At 46.2% G+C, this 21,460-nt stretch overlaps 1 protein-coding gene across 2 annotated transcripts in view; it reads right to left on the reverse strand.

The window, feature by feature from the left end:
• Nucleotides 1-21,460, reverse strand: part of TRPM3 (transient receptor potential cation channel subfamily M member 3) — a gene marked incomplete at its 5' end in the record, with an annotated part of 420,896 nt that overhangs the window by 360,387 nt on the left and 39,049 nt on the right. Inside the window, one exon of one of the 2 annotated variants that reach the window (XM_079995985.1) lies at nucleotides 20,577-20,759. The exons of the other annotated variant lie outside the window; for it this stretch is intronic. Within the exon in view, the coding sequence (XP_079852111.1) occupies nucleotides 20,577-20,759 (183 nt within the window). Of the gene's footprint in view, nucleotides 1-20,576; nucleotides 20,760-21,460 lie in introns of those variants that run through there. 2 annotated transcript variants of the gene reach the window in all.

Below are 21,460 nucleotides of genomic sequence, written 5' to 3' on the forward strand. Positions count from 1 at the left end.
TGTACCAGGGATTCCCTGCCCGAGCTTTTCAGGTCGTGGTGGATGTTCTCCTGGAGACACCTTGTTTGGTTGTCCTAGGGAATTTTAACATCCATGCCAACACGACCTTACAAGGGGCCGCTCAGGACTTTGTGGAAAGCATGGCCTCCATGGGGCTGTCCCTGAATAAGTTTGGCCCAACTCATAGCCGCGGACACGCCTTGGACCTGGTGTTTACCTCTATGGATGTTGGTGATCTGACATTAAGTAAAAGCAAAACGAAAGAAATGCCATGGTCAGATCACTTCCTGGTGCAACTGGACTTCTCCGCGACCCTTCCCCTCTGCAGGGAGGTGGGACGAACTTGGATGGTCCACCCCTACCACTTAATGGATCCAAATAGTTTCCAGAGAGTGGTAGGGGATGCTTTATCCCATGCTGATGGCCTTTCAGCTGATTCCCTGGTGGCCCGCTGGAATGTGGAGTTAACCAGAGCTATTGACTGTTTGGCTCCGAAGCGCCCTCTCCGATTGCATGGAGCCTGGACAGCCCTGTGGTTTTCCACAGATCTGAGGGCAATGAAACAATCGTTGAGACAGCTAGAGCGCTGGTGGCAGATAACTCATTCTGAAGCTGACTGGACACGGGTTAGAATTCAATGTCGAGCCTACCAAGTGACGGTAGCGATGGTGAAGAAGACTTTCTTCACCGCCTCTATTGCATCTGCAGAAAACAGAAGCAGGAGACTTTTTCAGGTGGTTGGCAATTTAGCAGAACCACCTGCTACATCAGGGCTCAGTACGGGCCACATGATCTCCTGCAATGATTTTGCAAAGTTTTTTGCAGATAAAGTCGCTCAGATTCGGGAAGAGGTAGACTCCACCATGGGAGCAGGGCCGGGGCAGGAGAGTCCTGTCTAGTCAAGTTGCGTGGGATCAATTCCAATCTGTTACCTCCGAGGATGTGGACAGGCTGCTTGGACGAGTGAAACCAACCACCTGTCTCCTTGATCCTTGCCCATCCTGGCTTATAAAAGCTAGCCAGGAAGGGCTGGACGATGGGCTTTGCGGAGTGGAGAATGCTCTGTGAGGGAGCATTCCCACACCCGCTGAAAGAGGCGGTTATCAAACCGCTTCTTTAAAAAACCATGTTTAGATGCTGCCAATATGGCCAACTATCGCCCAATCTCAAATCTTCCATTCTTGGGCAAGGCGATTGAGCAAGCGGTTGCTGAACAACTCAAGGCACGCCTGGAAGAAGCGGAACATTTGAATCCCTTCCAGTCGGGATTCAGGCCTCATCATGGGACTGAAACGGCCATGGTCGCACTGGTTGATGATCTCCGGCGGGCTAGGGACAAAGGTGAGAGCTGTTTCCTAGTCTACTGGATCTCTCAGCGGTGTTTGACACCATTGACCATAACATCCTTCTGGACCGTCTAGAGGGGCTCAGAGCTGGGGGCACTGTTATACGGTGGTTCCGCTCCTTCCTCCTGGGCCGTGTTCAGAAAGTGGTGATGGGGGATGAGTGTTCAGACCCATGGGCTCTCACTTGTGGGGTGCCTCAGGGTTCTGTCCTCTCCCCCATGCATTTCAACATCTACATGCAGCCGCTGGGATTGATCATCAGGGGGTTTGGGCTGGGTGTTCATCAGTATGCGGATGATACCCAGCTCTACCTCTCTTTCAAATCAGAACCAGTGAAGGCAATGAAAATCCTGTGTGAGTGTCTGGAGGCGGTTGGAGGATGGATGGCAGCTAGCAGGTTAAGGTTGAACCCTGAGAATACAGAAGTACTGTTTTTGGGGGACAGGAGGCGGGCGGGTGTGTAGGACTCCCTGGTCCTAAATGGGGTAATTGTGCCCCTGAATGACCAGGTGCGCAGCCTGGGATTCATTCTGGACTCACAGCTGTTCATGGAGGCGCAGGTCAATTCTATGTCCAGGGCAGCTGTTTATCAGCTCCATCTGGTATGCAGGCTGAGACCCTACCTGCCCGCAGACTGTCTCGCCAGAGTGGTGCATGCTCTAGTTATCTCTCGCTTGGACTATTGCAATGTGCTCTATGTGGGGCTACCTTTGAAGGTGACCTGGAAACTACAACTAATCCAGAATGCGGCAGCTAGACTGGTGACTGGGAGCGGCCGCTGGGACCATATAACACCGGTCCTGAAAGACCTACACTGGCTCCCAGTACGTTTTCCGAGCACGATTCAAAGTGTTGGTGCTGACCTTTAAAGCCCTAAACGGCCTCGGTCCAGTATATCTGAAGGAGCATTTCCACCTCCGTCGTTCTGCCCGGACACTGAGGTCCAGCGCTGAGGGCCTTCTTGCAGTTCCCTCGCTACGAGAAAACAAGTTACGGGGAACCAGGCAGAGGGCCTTCTCGGAAGTGGTGCCTGCCCTGTGGAACACCCTCCCACCAGATGTCAAAGAGAAAAATAACTACCAAACTTTTAGAAGACGTCTGAAGGCAACCCTGCTTAGGGAAGCTTTTAATGTTAATAGGTTATTGTATTTTAGTGTTTTGTTGGAAGCTGCCCAGAGTGGCTGGGGAAACACAGCCAGATGGGAGTTGTTGTTGTTGTTGTTATTTATTATTATCCCTCCCTATCATTGCCTTCTGGTGCAGTTAAGGTTTAGGTTAATTCTTTATCATGTACTTAAAATGCATCTTGCCTTCCAGGTTGCTGGTTTAACTTTGCTTTTCCCAAGGTTTCTCCCTGACCTTCCTGTGGTTGTCAATGGTCGCTGTTTTCAGGGCTGGGAAGGAATCTGCCTGAGACGAATTGGCCCGCCTGGAGGTTTTGCCTTCCTCATAGCAAAACTTCACTACTCAAGGCACTGGGTGGAATCCTAGTCATTCATTCTGGAGTAGAGTGTCCTCAACCAGCAGCGGATTCCGGGGACCCCATCAGAGGAGTCTCGGTGGAAGTCTCTGTCCAGAATTCAAGTGAGGGGCATAGAGCACCCAGTGACAGCCTTAGGACAGCCACCTCTGTCTTGGGGAGGGCATAATCCTTGGCACAGCCCTGAAGCGGTTTCAGCCCTCCAGGAGGAAGCTGGAACGGATATACACCCAATGCCTGAGCCTAAGCTCCACCTACATCTGTAGTCAATACCGTTGTGGCCCTTTTTTATCCAGATCGCTGTCTGTTTGAGTACATCTTATTGCCCCTCAATTTAAGCCCCGCCTGGGGGAGGGTGGCACTGTGACTGGGACCACAAAAGTAGGTTCCAGCACATGCAATAAAAGTAAAACACTATTCACCACAGAAATCCCAAATGTATACATAATCTTAGTATCTAGAGTAGCTCCCTTCTGCCACCTCAGAACTAGTAGGTCCCCTTTCATTCTCAGCTTCTCTCATCAAGCACACTGCATATTCCAAAGATTGGCTCCTTCATAGCAATGCAAAGCAAATAAACAGAATAGTTTAAATTAAGAGTTTACTGTGGGGCAAAGTCTCTACTTTTGGAAGAACAGGAGGTGCACAAATAATTGTACTTATCCTTTAATAGCAATTTTTTGGTAGCAATTATTTCCATTATAATATTTTGTAATTATAATATTTTAAAAATATATTTTTAACACCATGAGCAGAGCAATCTTATTGGTGGGAGCTGTACACATTGGAAAATCCAGTATATTTAAAACCCTGCTAGGCATGTGGAAAGAGGGTAGAAGGAAGGAAGGAGCAGTGGTTTTCATTCATTATTTCATGGATTTTTTAAAAAGTACGTCCTTCCCACTGTTTCCACTAGGAGAAGAAGAAGAAGAAGAAGAAGAGAAGAGTTTGGATTTGATATCCCGCCTTTCACTCCCCTTCAGGAGTCTCAAAGCGGCTAACAATCTCCTTTCCCTTCCTCCCCCACAACAAACACTCTGTGAGGTGAGTGGGGCTGAGAGACTTCACAGAAGTGTGACTGGCCCAAGGTCACCCAGCAGCTGCATGTGGAGGAGCGGAGACGCGAACCCGGTTCCCCAGATTATGTGACTACCGCTCTTAACCACTACACCACACTGGAGAGGAAAAACATAGCAGCTCTGGGGCTGGAACTTATTTCCCCTTATTTCAGGAAACATGTCAGAAGAATCTGAATGTCTTAGATCAGAATGTCTTAGATCAGAATCCCCCTGACCCCCAACTTATTGAAAATAGCTGGGGTGGACCCCTCAGTGATTTTTCTGCCTGTTGTAGCAATTGTAATGCTCTGTGCTAAAGGTTTTTTATTTTATTTTTACAGACACACTGTGTACCTCCTGAGTGAAGCTCATAGACCACAATTCAGGAACCCCCACTTCAGATCCATGCGTCCCCACAATTCCACTCCTAGCATGCCCCCAATAGGCTCCAACATATCCCCTTTCGGGATTCAGAGCTCTGTAATCAGAAAGGTAATGGCTGCAGAGCCTTATGAAATGACTTCTTTCTCCACCCTCGAAGAGGAAGATCCAAGACAGCCCATGGGGAACCCTGCTGGCTATCATTCCAGTTTCTTCTTGCCCTTTGACAACCACCCAGTTCTATAATAAGCAAAGTGAGGGCACTGCATCTGCTAATGTTTTAGCAGCAGGTTGATGTATTCCCAGTGGAAAACTATGAAGCAGATGCCTATGTAAAACAATACAAATGAAAAGCAATAGTCTACTTGCTAATAGAAGTGAGTCAAGAATGATGCTCTTCAAGAAGAAATATATATTTAATGCTCTCTCCCTATCTCTGTGTGTGTGTCTGTCTTTTCAAACTGCCCTTTATAATATTTATTGACAGCTGACACATCATTGGAGATTGAAATAGTAGGAAAGGGACAAGGCAAAGTGTTGTATCCAATGTTGGCTTTGCATTACTAGCTGTAGCCTATCGTAATTCTTTTTTCTTTTCTCTTTTAGAGAAACCCTTAGAGGCTCAACACATGGGTCTCCGATCCCTGGAAGAAAGCCTTTCTCCTCCCAATGTCTGTCACAATAGCACAAACTGTTGTCAGTTTACAACTCATCACTGAAAGGCTTGTGCAAAAAAGGAAGTTACAAGACATGTTTAAACCTGTGCTAAAATAACTCTGGAGTGTAGAGTTTATTTTCTTCTCGATCAGACTTGTGAAATGTTTTTGTCTTATATAAACATAACCGATACACTATAACGGAAATACTGTAGATGCTGTCCAGGAAAACAAAAGCCATAATCAATCCATTAGCCATTGAGGTGTAAGAAGATTCTTTGTTGCCCATTTCACAAAGTTACAATGTGAAGGTTATTTAACCTTCAGAACATTTAAGCTAATGTTACTTCGTACCACAAGGTTGCTCAGGAACAGAGCATAAGCTGTGAGAGAATGCACACACTGCTGCTGGCCATGAACATGAGGTTAATAAGTCACATAGCAGGTACAGCAATACTAATAAACTGAACCCCCCCCCCATGGTACATAAACTACTAATAAACTACTAATAAACTAAGAACACCCCCCATGGTACATGATGACTTTCAGCCTGGGAATTTATTTATTTTAAAAAGTCACTGTATGAAAGCATGTACCTTGGCTTCCCATTACCCTACTTTAACACAAGACTGTTCAATGGTCACTAGAGCCAAGAAAGCATTCAGGGGGGGTGAGGGAGGGGGGCATAGAACCAATAGGACGTGTAATTATTCTAAAGCAATTTGCAGAATTATTTCTAGTCAGAAAATAAGCACTATATTATTCACTACCAATGACCTTTTGCCCTCAATGCAAATTTAGAAAGTATTAATTAACATTTAATTCCACATTTTTAATACTGTACTATACCAAAGTCAAATATTAGTAATGGAAAGTGTGTATTTTAAAATATACATGAAGTTTGTGAAAGGCAGAAAATGTTTTCTCTCTGAACAAATTATTCCCCCGATAACATTACACCACACACAAAAATTACCCAGGTGGTTCCAACACATGCAAAATATTTCTGTTAAGAAGCAAATGAATGACCATTTGCTATATTGGTTAAAAAAATATTTTTAAGGAACCAATAATAAAACAGTGCTCTCCTTTCTATTCAGTTATTATCTTTGAAACAAAAATGGATTAAGATTAGAAATAGAAATGTTAAATATTTAATTCAGTTGTATTATAAAACCAACTTTGTTACTTAGGTTCAACCTATTAGTATAATTTATCCATGCTCTCCAATTTGAAACTTATTTAAAGCCAAGGATCCAGAGAGCTACCGTAGGTTTTCCCACATCTGCATGCCCATTGCAATAGGTTTTTCATGTTAATTTGAACGACTTCCTGTGCTATATCCATTTTTTATTTAAACTCTCCTCATTTTCTTCTGGAATTTAAACAATTTTTTTCAACATGTGATAGCATTTTGGAAACATATTAGACCAGGGATGGGGAACCTCATGCCTAGGCCTGCGAATGTGGTTCTCCAGGCCTCTCTCTGGCCTGCAGCCTCTCCCCAGGGCACACCCTTCCTGTCCCCAGGAAACACTCTCACCAGCCCTGCTTTGCCAACCTCCCTCAATTGTCCCGTCCCCCCCTGGGCAAAATATGTCCTTGAACTTGGGTAATATTTCTTTCTTGCCTAGAAGGGGGATAGAGAGGAATGTGCCCAATGTACAAATTTATTTATTTATTCTCTACCACCCTTAATCCAAGGCCCAAAGTGTGGTTTACAATATAAAAACACAACATTAATTTATCAGTATTTGTTGCTCTGCCCACTTTTGCTTCCAGCCCTGCTCAGCGCTGACATGTGTCCCCTCAATGGCTGCCAAGAAGGAAATGTGGTCCTCAGACTGAAGAAAATTGAAATGTATTAATATATTTTTTGTGATACAGCCACTGCTTTTTTCCCTTTAAAAATGTTTAGGGGTACTCTCCTTTTGGCTGCTCCTGCTCCCCCTCTCCCCAACCCCCGAAGGACTCAAGGTGGAGGCGCTGAGAGGACGGGAAGGTCCCCAGCGACAGCAGGGTTGGCTGGAGTGAGGAGGGGCGAGCTCTAGCTCTAGCCTGGCAAGAGGAGGACCAGCACCTCCACTGCGGCCGCCCCAGACTCCCCTCCCCAGGGAGAATGACGAAGCTCCAGAGACAGCGTACCCCTGCGTCCCCCCAGAAAAAAAACACTGGATACAGAAATTAAAAATGGATAGATTCTGTAGGGCCAATGGTATATTTAGATAGTTTTGGACTCTGGACTTAAGAGTTTAATTGGGAGGGATTCGTATTGATATGGTACTGTGTTTCACCTTAATTACTGCTGTTTATGAGGGGCCACCCTGGGCACCTGCCCCAAAGCCATGCCCTGAGCGCACCATTGCTAAAGCTCCTCAGGAAGTTCCCAGTTGGCATGGATGATGCTCCTGTTCAAAAAGTGTAACTCTGAGAGAAACTGAGATGGCTTGAGCTTTTGACAACATCACTCCTAATCACTCTCTCACACACAGGTTTACCAGGGAGCTAGGCATGGTGAAACAAGTTGGGAGATAGCTAAAATTTGTTATGAATACAACTGCACACATGCACAGGCATTCTGTTGTGCCTACTCTGTGGCAATGATGGCAACAAAGAAACCATTCTGCTCTAGCAGCATGTTCTCATGGTGTTCTGTTCCTCTTCCAGCTTCCTGCTCAGAGAGATGTTCAGGGACACTTGGGAGCATACTGCACTTGCTAGACAATTTGGGGAGGGGGCAAACTGCTCACATGCCCCTCAACTCTGATCTCACAAGTTCTACACTGCAGTCAGTTGTTGGATCCATTGCAAACCAACTGCAATGGTTTGCAGTTATTGTGGCTCAAGGACACAGACAGGGTGCTAGGAGGGATTTGGTCTTGCACTTGTTTTGGTACAAACTTGGCCTTCATAGGGACTTCCGGGTTAGCGCCTCCAGCAATGGCGGAGCTCCTCCAATCGGGAGGAACCGGCTCCGTGAAAAACAGGATCTGACCGCCACGGCGAAGGTGGAGACCCTTAGAAATCACAGACGGGAGAAGTCTGTGAACCTGGGATTCGGCTGGCACCTTCAGCACCCCCCCTACTCATGGGGAGACCCGGTATCGGGAATCCGGAGCAACGTGGGGTGAGAGGCACGGTGCTTTGAATTGACCGCTTATTTCACGGAGCGAAGCCGCATTGCTGCTGTCGGAGAGCGCTGACTTTTTTCCTGTGAAAAATTGGATTTTAAACAACAACCTGTGGGTAGAACGGGAAATTGAGCTTTTAAATAATTTAATTTGGCACCGAACGGGGAAGGTTCAAACAGGAAGTCCACCTTCCCCTTCTGTAAATAGACTGAAGCAATGTAGTTGTTAACTAAGGTTTTGGAAAGTCTTACGTAAAGGATTAAAATTCCACTGATTGAAACTATTAATTTTAACCAAGTGTACTTGCAGGAGAATGTGAAAAATTAAAAATCGAAGCATCACGTCTCTGAACCTGGGAACGGCTTGCAAAAAGTCCATCGACGGTAAACAGGACAAATTTGACAGCTAGCTTTAAAAGACATTGTTTCTATTGTCCGCTTCTGCACTTAAAAAGAAGAAAAGGTAACTGGAAACTGTTACTAATTTACTTTTGGAATTGTGCTGGAAAGGATTGATACAAATGGAGACTGTCTTCCTCTAGAGGGAGTTTTGGGACATTGTTACAAGAGTGCAGCTGGGAAATTGGCCTTGAGATAAAGACTGTGAGAAACTAGTCCTGACCTTGAACATCTTAAGAATGTCGGCAAAGGAAGAAGTAGCGTCTGTACTGAATAGGACATTCTATTTGTTGGGAAAGCTGCATAAACAGATAGATGTCATGGCTACTAAGATTGACATTTTGGGAACAAAAGTGGGTATCAGCATAGAAGTCGACAAGAACCCGGCACAGTAATCTTTCTTAACTGAACAAATTGATGAATTAGAGAAGGAGAAAGTTGCTGTTGTTGAGTACAAAGCAAAACAATGGGGAGCCTTAACCCTAAAGAGGCAAATGGAGGATTACAACTTGAGGCCTTATATGACTGTAATTGGGAGAAGCCAGTTTTTGAAGATGGGTGCCTGGCCTGATCTGGAAAAGGAAAGGTGGAGAGATCCCCTTATGCAGGGATCAAATGACTTTTGGAATATGAATTTGAGCCAGGAGGAGATTGGAGCTTTTGGGGCCTTTGGACTTGGAAGAATTGTGAAACAAGATTCGGAATACTTTATGGGCCCTGGCTTTAACTATGGAAATCTGGCAGACCTGTCAAGAAGGAATATAAGCATCGTTGGGTTGGAGCTCCCCCGAGATCTGCTTTTTAGCACCAAAGATTATCAAGAAGACCGGCAAAAGGGAAGTGAAGAAGAGTTAAGAGCCTCGGATATAAGATCTCCAGGTTGATGGATGCTGGGAGGTTGATGGAACTGACGGCAGGGGGCCGAGACCGGGGAGGGGAGACGGTGGAAGAAAATTGGGAATTTAAAGTGTATATATGGAGATTTTAAAAAAAATTAATGAGAGATGGAAAAATCGTAGAATTAATTTTTTATGACCCTAGGGGAAACGTCTTAAGAGATTAAGTTTAAATATATTAGTTTTAAGGAGAAATAAGATTAAACAAAGTAAAAATGGATGATTAATTGGTGAAAGAAGAGAATGTTAAATTACAGTATATTAAGATAAATTATTAGGATAAAAACAAAGGTGAAGGATTTGCTGAAATCCAATGCCGCCCCACACACCCAGTGGTCCTCTGGGATGATATGTCTCTCTTCTGGCGCTCCCTCCCCCTCCAAATATTCTGGTTTTCGAGAGAGAGCGTCCGCCCTGACGTTTTCCGGGCCTGGCACGTAGCAAATTTCAAAGTGGAATTTGGATAACTCCTGGGCCCATCTCACTTGTCGTTGGTTAAGTACTTGTGCTGTTCTCCAATACTCTAGGTTCTTGTGGTCAGTGCACACTTGGACTTTGTGTTGTGCACCAATTAATAAGTGCCGCCATCTTCGGAACGCTTCATGGATGGCGAGTAGTTCTCGGTCATACACGGTGTAGTTCCTCTCGGATTTATTCAACTTTCGCGAGAAGAAGGCACACGGTCTCCACTCCAACTCCCTCTTCCCCGGCTGCAGAAGCACCGCCCCTACCGCCCGGTCTGATGCATCAGTTTCTACTCTCATCGGTTTTTGTAGATCCACATGCAGGAGCTGTTCTTCAGACACGAATGCTTTCTTTAACTCTTCGAACGCTCGCTGCGCCTCTACCGTCCAAACAAATTTCTTCTTGCTGCTGAGACAATCAGTGATGGGAGCCGTCAAGTGGGCAAAGTTCTTGATGAACTTCCGATAGAAGTTTCCAAACCCTAGGAACCTTTGCACGTCCTTCTTCGTTTTCGGGGTCTTCCATTCCAGTACCGCCTGAACCTTGCCGGGATCCATGGCCAATCCCTTGTCTGACAAGCGGTACCCCAGGAATTCCACCTCCTTGGTATGAAACTGACACTTCTCCAGTTTCACCCACAGCTGGTTTGCTTGCAGCTTGCCCAGTACTTCCCGGACGTCCCGTACATGCTGCTCTTCGTTCTCTGAGTATACCAACACATCATCTAAGAAGGCCACGCAATTCTTGTAAAGCAAAGGTCCCAGGACGTGGTTCATGAATGATTGAAAACAGGCTGAGCCTGCTTGTAGACCGAAGGGCATAACGAGATACTCAAAAGCCCCTAAAGGGGTGAACATGGTGGTTTTCCATTCATCCCCCTTCCTCATCCGTATCAGGTTATACGCCCCCCTCAGGTTCAGTTTGGTAAAAATCTTTCCCTTCCTCACTCGGGTCAAAATGTCATCAATTCTGGGCATGGGGAAAGCCACGGGTTCTGACACGGCATTCAGGGCCCTGTAATCCACTACAAGCCTGGGTTTATCCGTGTGTTTTTTTGTCCACAAAGAAAACTGGGCTACCCCCCACCGCTCGTGACTCCCTGATGAAACCTCGTTTCAGGTTTTTGTCAATAAACTCCCTTAACTCCTGCATCTCCCTGTCAGACATGGCGTACAGTTTGCCCACTGGCAGCTGGGCTCCTGGGAGTAGGTTGATTTGACAGTCAAAGGGTCTATGCGGGGGCAGTTTATCTGCCTCTCTTTCGCTGAAGACATTTCCCAGGTCGGCGTATTGTCGGGGCACCTTCCCTTTATTTGTTACTTTCGTCCCTGCTAGAGTGGCCTTGGCTCCTCCCTGAGCTTTCCCCTCCTTGCAGTGTTCTAGGCAATGTGCTGACCCAAAGGAAACTACCCGCTGGTGCCATCCCACTAGCGGATCATGCAGCGCTAGCCAGCTCATCCCCAAAATAATAAGCGCTCCCCCCAGGGTAGCCACATTAAACGCTATCAGTTCCGTGTGTCTTGCCACCTTCATTATCATTGGGATAGTCTGTTGGTTAACTTCTCCCAACAGCTCCCTCCCATCAATCGTGGTCACCTGCAAAGGGTTACTTAAAGGGATAGTCTGTATCTGGTGTTTGGCTGCAAACTCCTTACTCATAAAATTACAGGAGCTGCCTGAGTCCAATAGCGCCTTTATCTTTAGTGGGTGTCCGTTTGGCAGCTCTAGCAACACCTCTACTACAAGCGCTGGTCTTGGGGGTTCCGGCGTGGGCACATTCACTGCTCTTTGGCCTGGCTGCTGTGCCCCGATGCTGGCAGCCAGGCATTGGCTTTTACTTGCTCCTTAACCCCCTCCTCCTCACCCCCAACGGCTCCCGCCATCCCTTGCCATTCCTTCCTTTGCGGGCAGACTCTGGCAAAGTGACCTGGCTGTTGGCAGAGGAAACATTTCTTGGCGCTCTTTCCCTCCTTCTTCCGCCCTTCATTGGGGTTTGAAACTCCGCGCGCACGCGCGCGCTGTTCCAATTTCCATCGGCTCTACTGGCGGGGAATGCTGCGCTGGAATCTCTGGAATGCGGAAATCACTCCAACGTTCCCCTTTCCCTTCCAGCTTCTCCAAAGCTCTCGCCTCCTGGCGTGCACCTATGGCCAGCGCGGATTTGGTCAGCTGGTCCATAGACTCCGCCCTGGGCGCCCGGGAAAGTTCGTCCTTCACCGCCGAAGATAGCCCTTCTTCGAACAGCATTTGTATCGGTTCCGCCGACAGGTCCCACCCCAATTTATGAATCAACATGGTGAACTCAGTCCAGTACTCACAGACGGATCGGTTCCCCTGTTTACACGCCATTAACTGTCTGCGCACCACTCCCTGCTCAATCTCGCTGGAAAACATCAGATCCATGGCGCGAAAAAACTTTCTCGAGTCCTTTAGGGTATCATTATTCACTGCCATCAGGGGCCTCACCCAGTCTTTCGCCCCCCCTTCGAGATGCCCAATCACAAACGCTACCCTCGATTCCTCATCGGGAAATTCATCAAACTGCAGATTGAGGGCGTATTGCATCTCTGTCCTAAAGGCTTGATAGTTTATGGGATCACCCCCAAACTTTTGTACCAATCCTGGCACCTTCCTTGCAAGTGGGGTGGTTTTTCCCTTTTCTGCATCCTGAGCCCGACTCTCCTCGAGCCTCGCCGTTTGCAGCGCTAGCTGGACTTCCAACACCCTGTACCTTTCTTCCAGGCTTGGACCTGCTCCAGCTCCTCCTGCGTCTCCGGCTCCGGTTAGGTTGCTCATGATGCCTCTCCTTGCACAAGCGGCTTTCAGTGACTGTCGGATTGCTGTGATGGGATGATGAGCTGCTTGTGCGTAAAGCTTAGTCCCTCAGAGTTTGGCCTGGTTATCAAAGCTCTGTCTATAGCGGAGCCCCTTAAACATGACTCCCTCAATCGCTGGCAGAATCCGACAGTGGGCGTTTGCGGAAACGCTTCCAACATAGAGGCTCCTTAACGGAAACGCGTCTTCTGGATTCTCGGCGCGACAGTTTCCGGCGAGGGGTGGGTGTCCCTATAGGAGGTCCTGAAACTTCCCCACTGTTTTCGCTGGAAGTCTCTCTGAGCCATCCCTCTGATTCACTTTCCCTTGGAGCTCCTTCTCTCCCCCTGCTGGTTCCCTCCTCTGCTGCCGAGTCTCTCCTAACCTCCGTGAGCCCTTCCACCGCCTGCCCTTCCGATGGCAGTTCCCTGACAGTTTGATTTTGATTTGTTCTTTTTTATTGTATGCATTTTTTTTTCTTTTTTGTCTGTTCTCTTTTTTATCTTTTTTCTTTGATGGGACTTGTTTTTATGTATTGTTTTGCTTTCTTTTGTGGTCTAACTGGGTGTTTTTCTGCTGTTATTTTTTTATTACTCATGTAACCTTTAAAATTTCAATAAAAATTTATTAAAAAACAAACAAACTTGGCCTTCATAGTACAAGGAGCAGAAAGGAAATTCATGCTTTTTTATGTTAGCTGACTGAATTCACCACTTTTGGACCAATATACAGATCAGAACATAATAATTCTTCAAAGTTCACAGTTTTCTGAATTTTATGTTCCAGTTATTGGCATAAAAATGCATTCAAAGTATGTATTTTAGGATAAAATACTGTTGCATGCCACCCCAATCTTCACTGCAGTGTAAAATTCCAGGGATACCAGGTGTGCTAAACCCAGGGTCAGTGTTTCCTTTTGGAAAAATAAGGCACAGCAGAGACTGTGGTGTCTTTATGATACTGCACATTGTTTATTTATGTATATGTCAACCTGAAGCCTAGATGGCAGAGAATCCTAGCATTACAGCCTGTACAGTCCCTTGCTCTCCCACAGCAGGCCTGGGTCTAAAGCAGAGCAATCAGCCATGCTCCATGCCTCTTCGTTACAGTCTGTCACTGTCAGCTGTTATTACAACCCTCCTTTCTTCCCCTCTCACTGCTACTCTTGTGAAAATATCTCCTCTAGCCTAGATCATCCAGACTGAAATCCTAAACCCTTTTGGTCTCTGCCCACTAACACACAGCTGGAAGAGGTAGCCCATCCCTCCCTGTCTGGTACATCTTTGCCCTCTTAATGGCTTCCTTGATGGGTTAATGACTGGCCATTGTCAGGCTTCGTTCCTTCAATGACTCCCACTAAGCTAGCTCTGCCAAGCTGGCCTGGCTCCATTACAAAAACTGAATCCGGGGGTTTCTTTGTTTGGCACAGTTTAAGTAAAGGTAAAGGTACCCCTGCCCATACGGGCCAGTCTTGACAGACTCTAGGGTTGTGCGCCCATCTCACTCAAGAGGCCGGGGGCCAGCGCTGTCCAGAGACACTTCCGGGTCACATGGCCAGCGTGACATCGCTGCTCTGGCGAGCCAGAGCCGCACACGGAAACGCCGTTTACCTTCCCGCTGGTAAGCGGTCCCTATTTATGTACTTGCACCCGGGGGTGCTTTTGAACTGCTAGGTTGGCAGGCGCTGGGACCGAACGACAGGAGCGCACCCCGCCGCGGGGATTCGAACCGCCGACCTTTCGATCGGCAAGCCCTAGGCGCTGAGGCTTTTACCCACAGCGCCACCCGCGTCCCTGGCACAGTTTAGTCAAACCTTAATTAATTCTAATGTTTGCTAAACTCAGTAGTCTATCGGTAACATGCACCCACAAACTCCGGCATCCAAAATTTATAACAATACATCGAGAAAAGTGCATTTAAAGTGAATATTTAAATAAGTAGTGAAATAAAAATATGATTTGTGTGTGTGTGGGGGGGGGGTTTAATCTGCAGTTTCCATGCAGATGGAAATTGGATGGAACAGACTTCTGAATAAATAAAAACTTGCAAAAATCTGACAGTACCAGAAACAGAGGGCTCTAAGCGAAACAGAGGTCAATAACACCTTATCTGAGAGAGAGATAGCAGCCATGGATATTTTGAAAAGGGCAATTGTGAAGTCCCTTCTAAAGAAGCCCCTTCTAAACCTTGAAAATTGTCACAATTATTGATCAGTCACTAATATCCCCTCCTTAGGGAAACTACTCACATCTTCACATGCTCTGGAATAAGACTGAATCCAGTCTCTGCCTTGGTCACCCTGATATATGCTGCCTTAAAGGTATTTATTTTCCTTGCAAGTGAAATAGACAGGCCTGGATGCATGTCAAAAAGGAAAGTGAGGAAAGATTTGGGAATGGACGAATCCAGAGGCTAGTGCCTTGGTGGTGAAGAAAGGAGCAGAACTTCTTTGAAGTACTATCTGCAACAAGGGCTGCCGCTGCCAAGGCCACCTCTGTCTATTTAAACCTCCATTCACAGTAAACATTCACAGTAAATATAATGTAACTGTCAATAGAGAAGGAAAGCAACTGAAATAAATCAGCATGTTACCTAATATTCTACCCCATTACACCCAAGACTTTTAAAATATTTGCATCACTGTCATTCACTGTTAGTTTTATTTTCCTGTTTATTTAACAATGCTTTAAATAAACACTTTTAACATTTTAAAAATTCAATCAAGTGAAATATATCAGTGTTTATGAGAAAGTAAGCTCACAGCTTATTACTTAAAATAAGCTGGGTGGTGAGGTAGGCTTTTTGTGCAATCTAAAAAAAAGAAATATTTCACAATCCATGTGTACCCAGTGTAAAGCTACCACAACTTCAGCAATATATTTTGACACCTGCTCTTCTGCAATACAGTGGCACCTCGGGTTAAGTACTTAATTCGTTCTGGAGGTCTGTTCTTAACCTGAAACTGTTCTTAAGCTGAAGCACCACTTTAGCTAATGGGGCCTCCTGCTGCCGCTGCGCCACCGCTGTACAATTTCTGTTCTCATCCTGAAGCAAAGTTCTTAACCCAAGGTACTATTTCTGGGTTAGCGGAGTCTGTAACCTGAAGCGTATGTAACCCGAGGTACCACTGTATAGTGGGGAAAACCAAGAATGGAAGTACAGGGACAACCACTATGGTTGGTTTCAAGTATTCTGAGGTAGCTTAAACTGGCCCTTCCAAAAATGGAATCAGACCAAACTGAAGTTTCCAATTATTTGTTTAAAATTGAATCAGAATCCTCAAGTCATGGTATTTAGATAAAATAATTTGATAGAATTGGAATGCGTCAGAACAATTAGTTGCAGGGGTGGCCAACATTTGTGATGCATGCCACAACTCAAGGCCAGCCATGCCTGGAAGCACATTTGCCTCTCAACACTATTGCAGCAAAGACTGCAAGGTGAGGCAGCCCCACTGCCATAGAAGAGCAGCCCACGGGTCTTTCCACAGCTGTCAGTGCTTGTTCTGCTTCTGGCATCTGGGCTGCATGTTTACCTCCCATGATTTTAGGCTGTGGTTCTTCAATGCAGCCAGCAAAAATTCTGAATGAGGCCACCAAATCCTTGTCCCTTGTTCTTTACAAATCAAGGGATTGTTTGTTTCACTGACCTGTATAGAACATGAGAAAAAGCTGCAATCAGAGAAGCAATGGGGATAATCAAAAGATGCATATGACAGACCCCAAATAAAGCAGAGCTTAGGGCAAAAGGGGGACATTTTCTTCCTCAACAAGTATTTCAATTACAGCCATTTAAAAAGCTTTCAAAGAGTTACTGAGTTTTTGTCATCACAGCTACGGATTCCCAACATGCCCCAAATCTTCTCATTGGGCCATAGATTAAAGCTGCAATACGTATACACAATACCTAGGCAGTAGTGTCTGAGTAAGTGATACTTAGGAGTGGGTTGAGAGACATGTATAAAAACCACTTATGACATACTGGTAGTTTTAATTATTTATGAAAAGGGTTATGAATCTCCTTTCTGACCATAACATGATATACAATAGGTAAAAGGTAAAGGTAAAGGACCCCTGGACGGTTAAGTCTAATCAAAGGCAACTATGGGGTGTGGCGCTTATCTCTGCTTTCAGGCCAAGGGAGCCAGCGTTTGTCCACAGACAGCTTTCCAGGTCATGAGGCCAGCAGGACTAAACCACTTCTGGCACAACGGAACACCGTGACAGAAGCCAGAGTGCACACAAACACCATTTACCTTCCCGACGCAGTGGTATCTATTTATCTACTTGCACTGGTGTGCTTTCGAACTCTAGGTTGGCAGAAGCTGGGACAGAGGAAGGGGAGCTCACCCCATCACATGGATTCAAACCACCAACCTTCAAATCGGCAAGCACAAGAGGCTCAGTGGATTAGACCACAGCACCACCCATGTCCCTATTGATATACAATATACTCATACAGATAAGCACACCAAGAAAAAGAGAACAAAGCCTTATTAAAGTAAAAGCAAAACTTAAAATCCACCAAATGCCATGTAAAACAAGAGTTTACAGTCTGCGTAAAGAAGGCAAATATGTGGCCGACACCAGCCTTCTTTAAAAATGGAGTTTCAGAATGGGGACACAGCTCCAGAAAAGACCCTTTCCAATCTACCCACCCACCTACTCTCCCTTGGCGAATGGAAATGCAACAGGAGCCTTAAATACTCCAGCTTGAACCCAAAGTTCTCTAGCACAACGAGAAAGGCATTGCTTTCATGCAGTGAGGCAGCAATTAGCACTTGTAGTAGCCAGCGTCCAAGTATCAATCAATGAGATTTAAAAGCACAACTTCATACTGATTGTGCTCTTCAACTAGATCAAGAAAAGCTAAAACTTCACTCCTACATGTTTGGCTTGAAATAAGACCCATTGATTTCAGTATGATATATAATTTTCCAGGTCTGTACATCACAAGCCTAAACAGATTTAATCATAATTAAAAACAAGTATTCAATAGGATTGACTTACTCCACTGTAAGATAGCTAGCATTTCAGTCTTAAACATTCTACACTAAGTAAGCATGGGAGAGAAAACAATTTTACTGTTACTGGTGAACTGGCAGTGATTGCAAAAGAATTTCCTGAACTACATAAGGAGTTTTGGCAGAGAGGGGAGACCTATATACCAGCTAGACACAAACATTCTGGACATGCTTGAATGCTTACTATTGCTTGAGCAAGGGCACTTAGCAAGCCACAATGGATAGTGGCACTATAACCATCACAATCAGAAAACAAAAGAGCAGTGATGCAGAAACAAAGAAGGATTGGGAACAGCTGAGGGCCAAACTAGATAAGAATGGGATTGCTGATAGGATTTTCTATCTCTTTAAACTTGCTTTGAAGGCAGGTACTGTACTGGGAGGAGGAGGAGGATGTGGAACACAGTGCTAATGGAAGTTCAACTCCCCGCAGGCCATTTTCTCCAATCTAAATCCCTCTCAGCAAGCTGCTATTTCCCCTATCATGTAACATGGCAAAGAAGGGAGATTAACAAACTCTGCCCCATCATTCTGTTCACAATTACATAGATTGTGCCCTGAGCTGCTTAAAAAAATAAGTAAAAAAGAAAGACAGGAAGTGTCTCATCCAGTTTGGTCCTGGGATAACGAGACTACAAATTGTATCCAAACCAGAGGGAAACCTGCCCTGTGAAGGAATCTGTACCATGTTATATTACAGGCCCTGGCAGTTCTGATGCCTCATTGCTTTCAGTAGTCTGTCTGTGATCACAAAGACTTGTGCGTATTATCTATATCTGTATCTCCAATGAAACAGTTCTAATCTGGATTAGGGTCTTCATTCCACATTTGGTAGCATTAGCACATTCAAATCCCTTTGGTTAGGTATAATTTAGCTTTGTTAAATTATAATTTAAACTGAAGTTTCAAAAATTATTTTAAAATCAGAAGAATCAAGCAAAATTAAAATACTCTGGTTTGGGGACATGTTTCAGAGTGGCCAGGACTACATTTCTATGGAATGTAACAAGGGACATAAATGAATAAAGATGATGGACACAAACCCTATTCAGCATGCAGAACTTTGTCATATACTGGAAATGTATTATTCTTCATGATACAGCTATAAGCACCTTAAATATTTTGATGCTACCTGGCATTTGATGATATTTTCTGTCTATTTTTTTCCAGCCGTTTTGGTAACACTTGCAGACACACATTCTTCCCCAGAAACTGTTCTTTCTATCCGAAAACACCAACTGTGTCATAAAAAAAGAAGTAGCACGCTAGTTCTCTTTAAGTATGTTTATGACACTTGAATCTTTGTGTCTCAACTTTTCTCTACAGATTTTTTTGTTATTTGCCCTCACCTTACCCACTCAGATGCTGCAAAGGGTATAAATGTGCCTTCATACACACCTATCACCCCCTTTATCATGACAACCTGCTGCCATTTTCCAACATCCATTTCAGATGGATATCACAGCTTTTTATATTGTAATTTATAGCTATTACCGCTATATGTCACAGGTTGCTATTGAATTTCCTATGAAATTCAGCTATAAAGTCAAATATTCAATTTCATGTACTTATTTGTATGACACATGAGATTAAGGATAATACAGATTTAACAAAAATACGTATAACTATTATTATTCTGCATCATCTGTTTGTGTCAGAATCAAGTTGCTTCTCCAGATTTTGGTTGTCATGGCACCCACTCGACACCAAGTTCCCCCCTTTGCCTTTATATTCTCTCAGTACTGTCCTACTGCAACCTGTTGGTGTTTTCTTTCCAGCTCAACCATCAATTGTCTTTAAATAATAATAATCAGAAGCACAACCATCATAAATCAGTGAATCCTTTAAGGAAAAAAGAGTAAGGAGTTTTAATATATGTTAAAAAGGTAAGAAGACTAAGCGAACTTTGCAAAGCTGCTAATCCACTTCCATACCTCTCACTCTGCCCACACTGACTGGCAGCAGCGCTCTGCAGTTTGAGACAGATGCCAGGAACTGAACCTGGCACCTTCTGCCTGCAAGGCAGACACCCTTCCCATGAGCCGCAGCTCTTCTCCTAAACTGCAGACCTTTTCAGAATGACCTCAACTCCATATACTACCCATCTTCAAAGAAAAACCACTGTAACCAATATACTCCCTTAACATACCATGGAACTCAATGTTCTGCCATTTTTCCAGTAAGTCAGTTTCCCCCCAGAAACAAGTACCATACCTTAGAAACACAGCATCAATGCCTCTCTCTTTCCAAATGTTTTCACGTGACAAGCAGTGACAGACAAAATGAATCTGCATCACTTAGCAAGATTAAGAGAACACACGACAGTTCAGAATGTGTTAAAACAAGTTGCCTAGTCAAAGCAGTGTTGGAAGACTGCTCCACTATCCGTGCAAATGTTGCCACCAGTTCAACAACCACAGCCACAGCCAGGTTCCCTTCACATTGTTACCGGGGAAAAAAGGTGGGGCTCATTTTCATAGAGTGGTTAACCAGCTAAGCCAATGTTTTTTCCAGACAAGAAGCAAGAAGTGAATTTCCCTTCTCTCTGCTGAGTTTGGGGCAGTGTCTTTCTCTCAGAGAGGGGGACTGAACTTCCCATCCGGCAAGGGCTGAAATTGCACAAGCCTTTTCGGCCCGGCCGATACCTGCAGCCCACACCAAGACCCCTCGCTGGAGCCAAGCGGGGGAGTTGGCGCGGGGGGGAGGACCGGGTTGCCCTCCAGGATCCCGAAGCCAAGGGAGGCGAGGTGAGGCCCCCGACTCATCGGCCTGGCCGGGCTCTTTGGGGCGGGACGGGGCAGGCTCGCTCCCCGCCCATCCCCAGAGCGCGCCCGCTCGACGCTTTGATCCGGCCCCCAAGGCAGCCGCGCCGCGTCTCTCGCCCGCCCAGATCCGGTCGCACTTGGCGGGGCTCCGGGCAGCACTTACCGGCGGCGGCTGCGAGGGCAGCCCGGAGCGCTTGGTGGAGCCTTGGCGGGAACTTAGCCTCTTCCAGGACTCGGCCAACCTGCCGCCCCGGCTGGCGCTGCGGCTTCTTCGCCGCCCCGGGTCCTCCTGGTCGGAGGAGGCGCCTTGCTCCGCCTGGCTGGGACTCCGCCACTTCGGCCCCATCTTCCCCGGGAGAGCGGGGAGCGCGAGGCCGAAGCGGCGGCGCTAAGGGGCGGCTCGCGGCTCCGGGGCGACCACCTGCTTCCCAGCGGCTCTTGCCATCTCGGCGGCGCCGAAGGTTGCCTGGGGGAGCCGAGGAAGCGCTGGCCGCGCTCTCCCCCTGGCCGGGTCTTTCTTCGGGCGCGGGAGGCAAGCGGAGGAGGAAGAAGCGGCGCGAGGGCGGGCGCGGCTCTCGCTCTCTCTCTCTCTCGGCCCGGAGCCCGGAGCCCGGAGCCCGAGCGGGTCGGACGAGCGACGCCTCGTTCCTGGCGCGAGATGGAAAGTAGCGCGCTGGAAGCAGCAGCCGCCGCCGCCGCCCCGCGCGACCAGCTTCCCCCTGGAGCGAGGCGAGCGAGCCGCCCTCCGAGACTTCCTTCTGCGATGAGGCGGTGGGAGAAAAGAACTAATAAGGAGGAGCGACTTCCCTGTGGAAGAAAGTCACCTCCCCCCTCCCCAGTTTCGGATCTCACAATTTTATTTCTGTTTGGGAATTGATCTCTCGCCTGCTAAACTTTAAGCTGTTAAATTAGGTTATTTCATATAACATTGGGAGGATTTATCTTATGCATTACTTGACATTATTTTCATTTTTCGTTTTGAACTGAGCACAGAGTTGTGAGAAAGTCACATTCAAATAAACAGATGATGAAGATGATGCCGATGAC

This window comes from Podarcis cretensis (assembly GCF_951804945.1).
Source record: "Podarcis cretensis genome assembly, chromosome: 11".
NCBI classification, from domain to species: domain Eukaryota; kingdom Metazoa; phylum Chordata; class Lepidosauria; order Squamata; family Lacertidae; genus Podarcis; species Podarcis cretensis.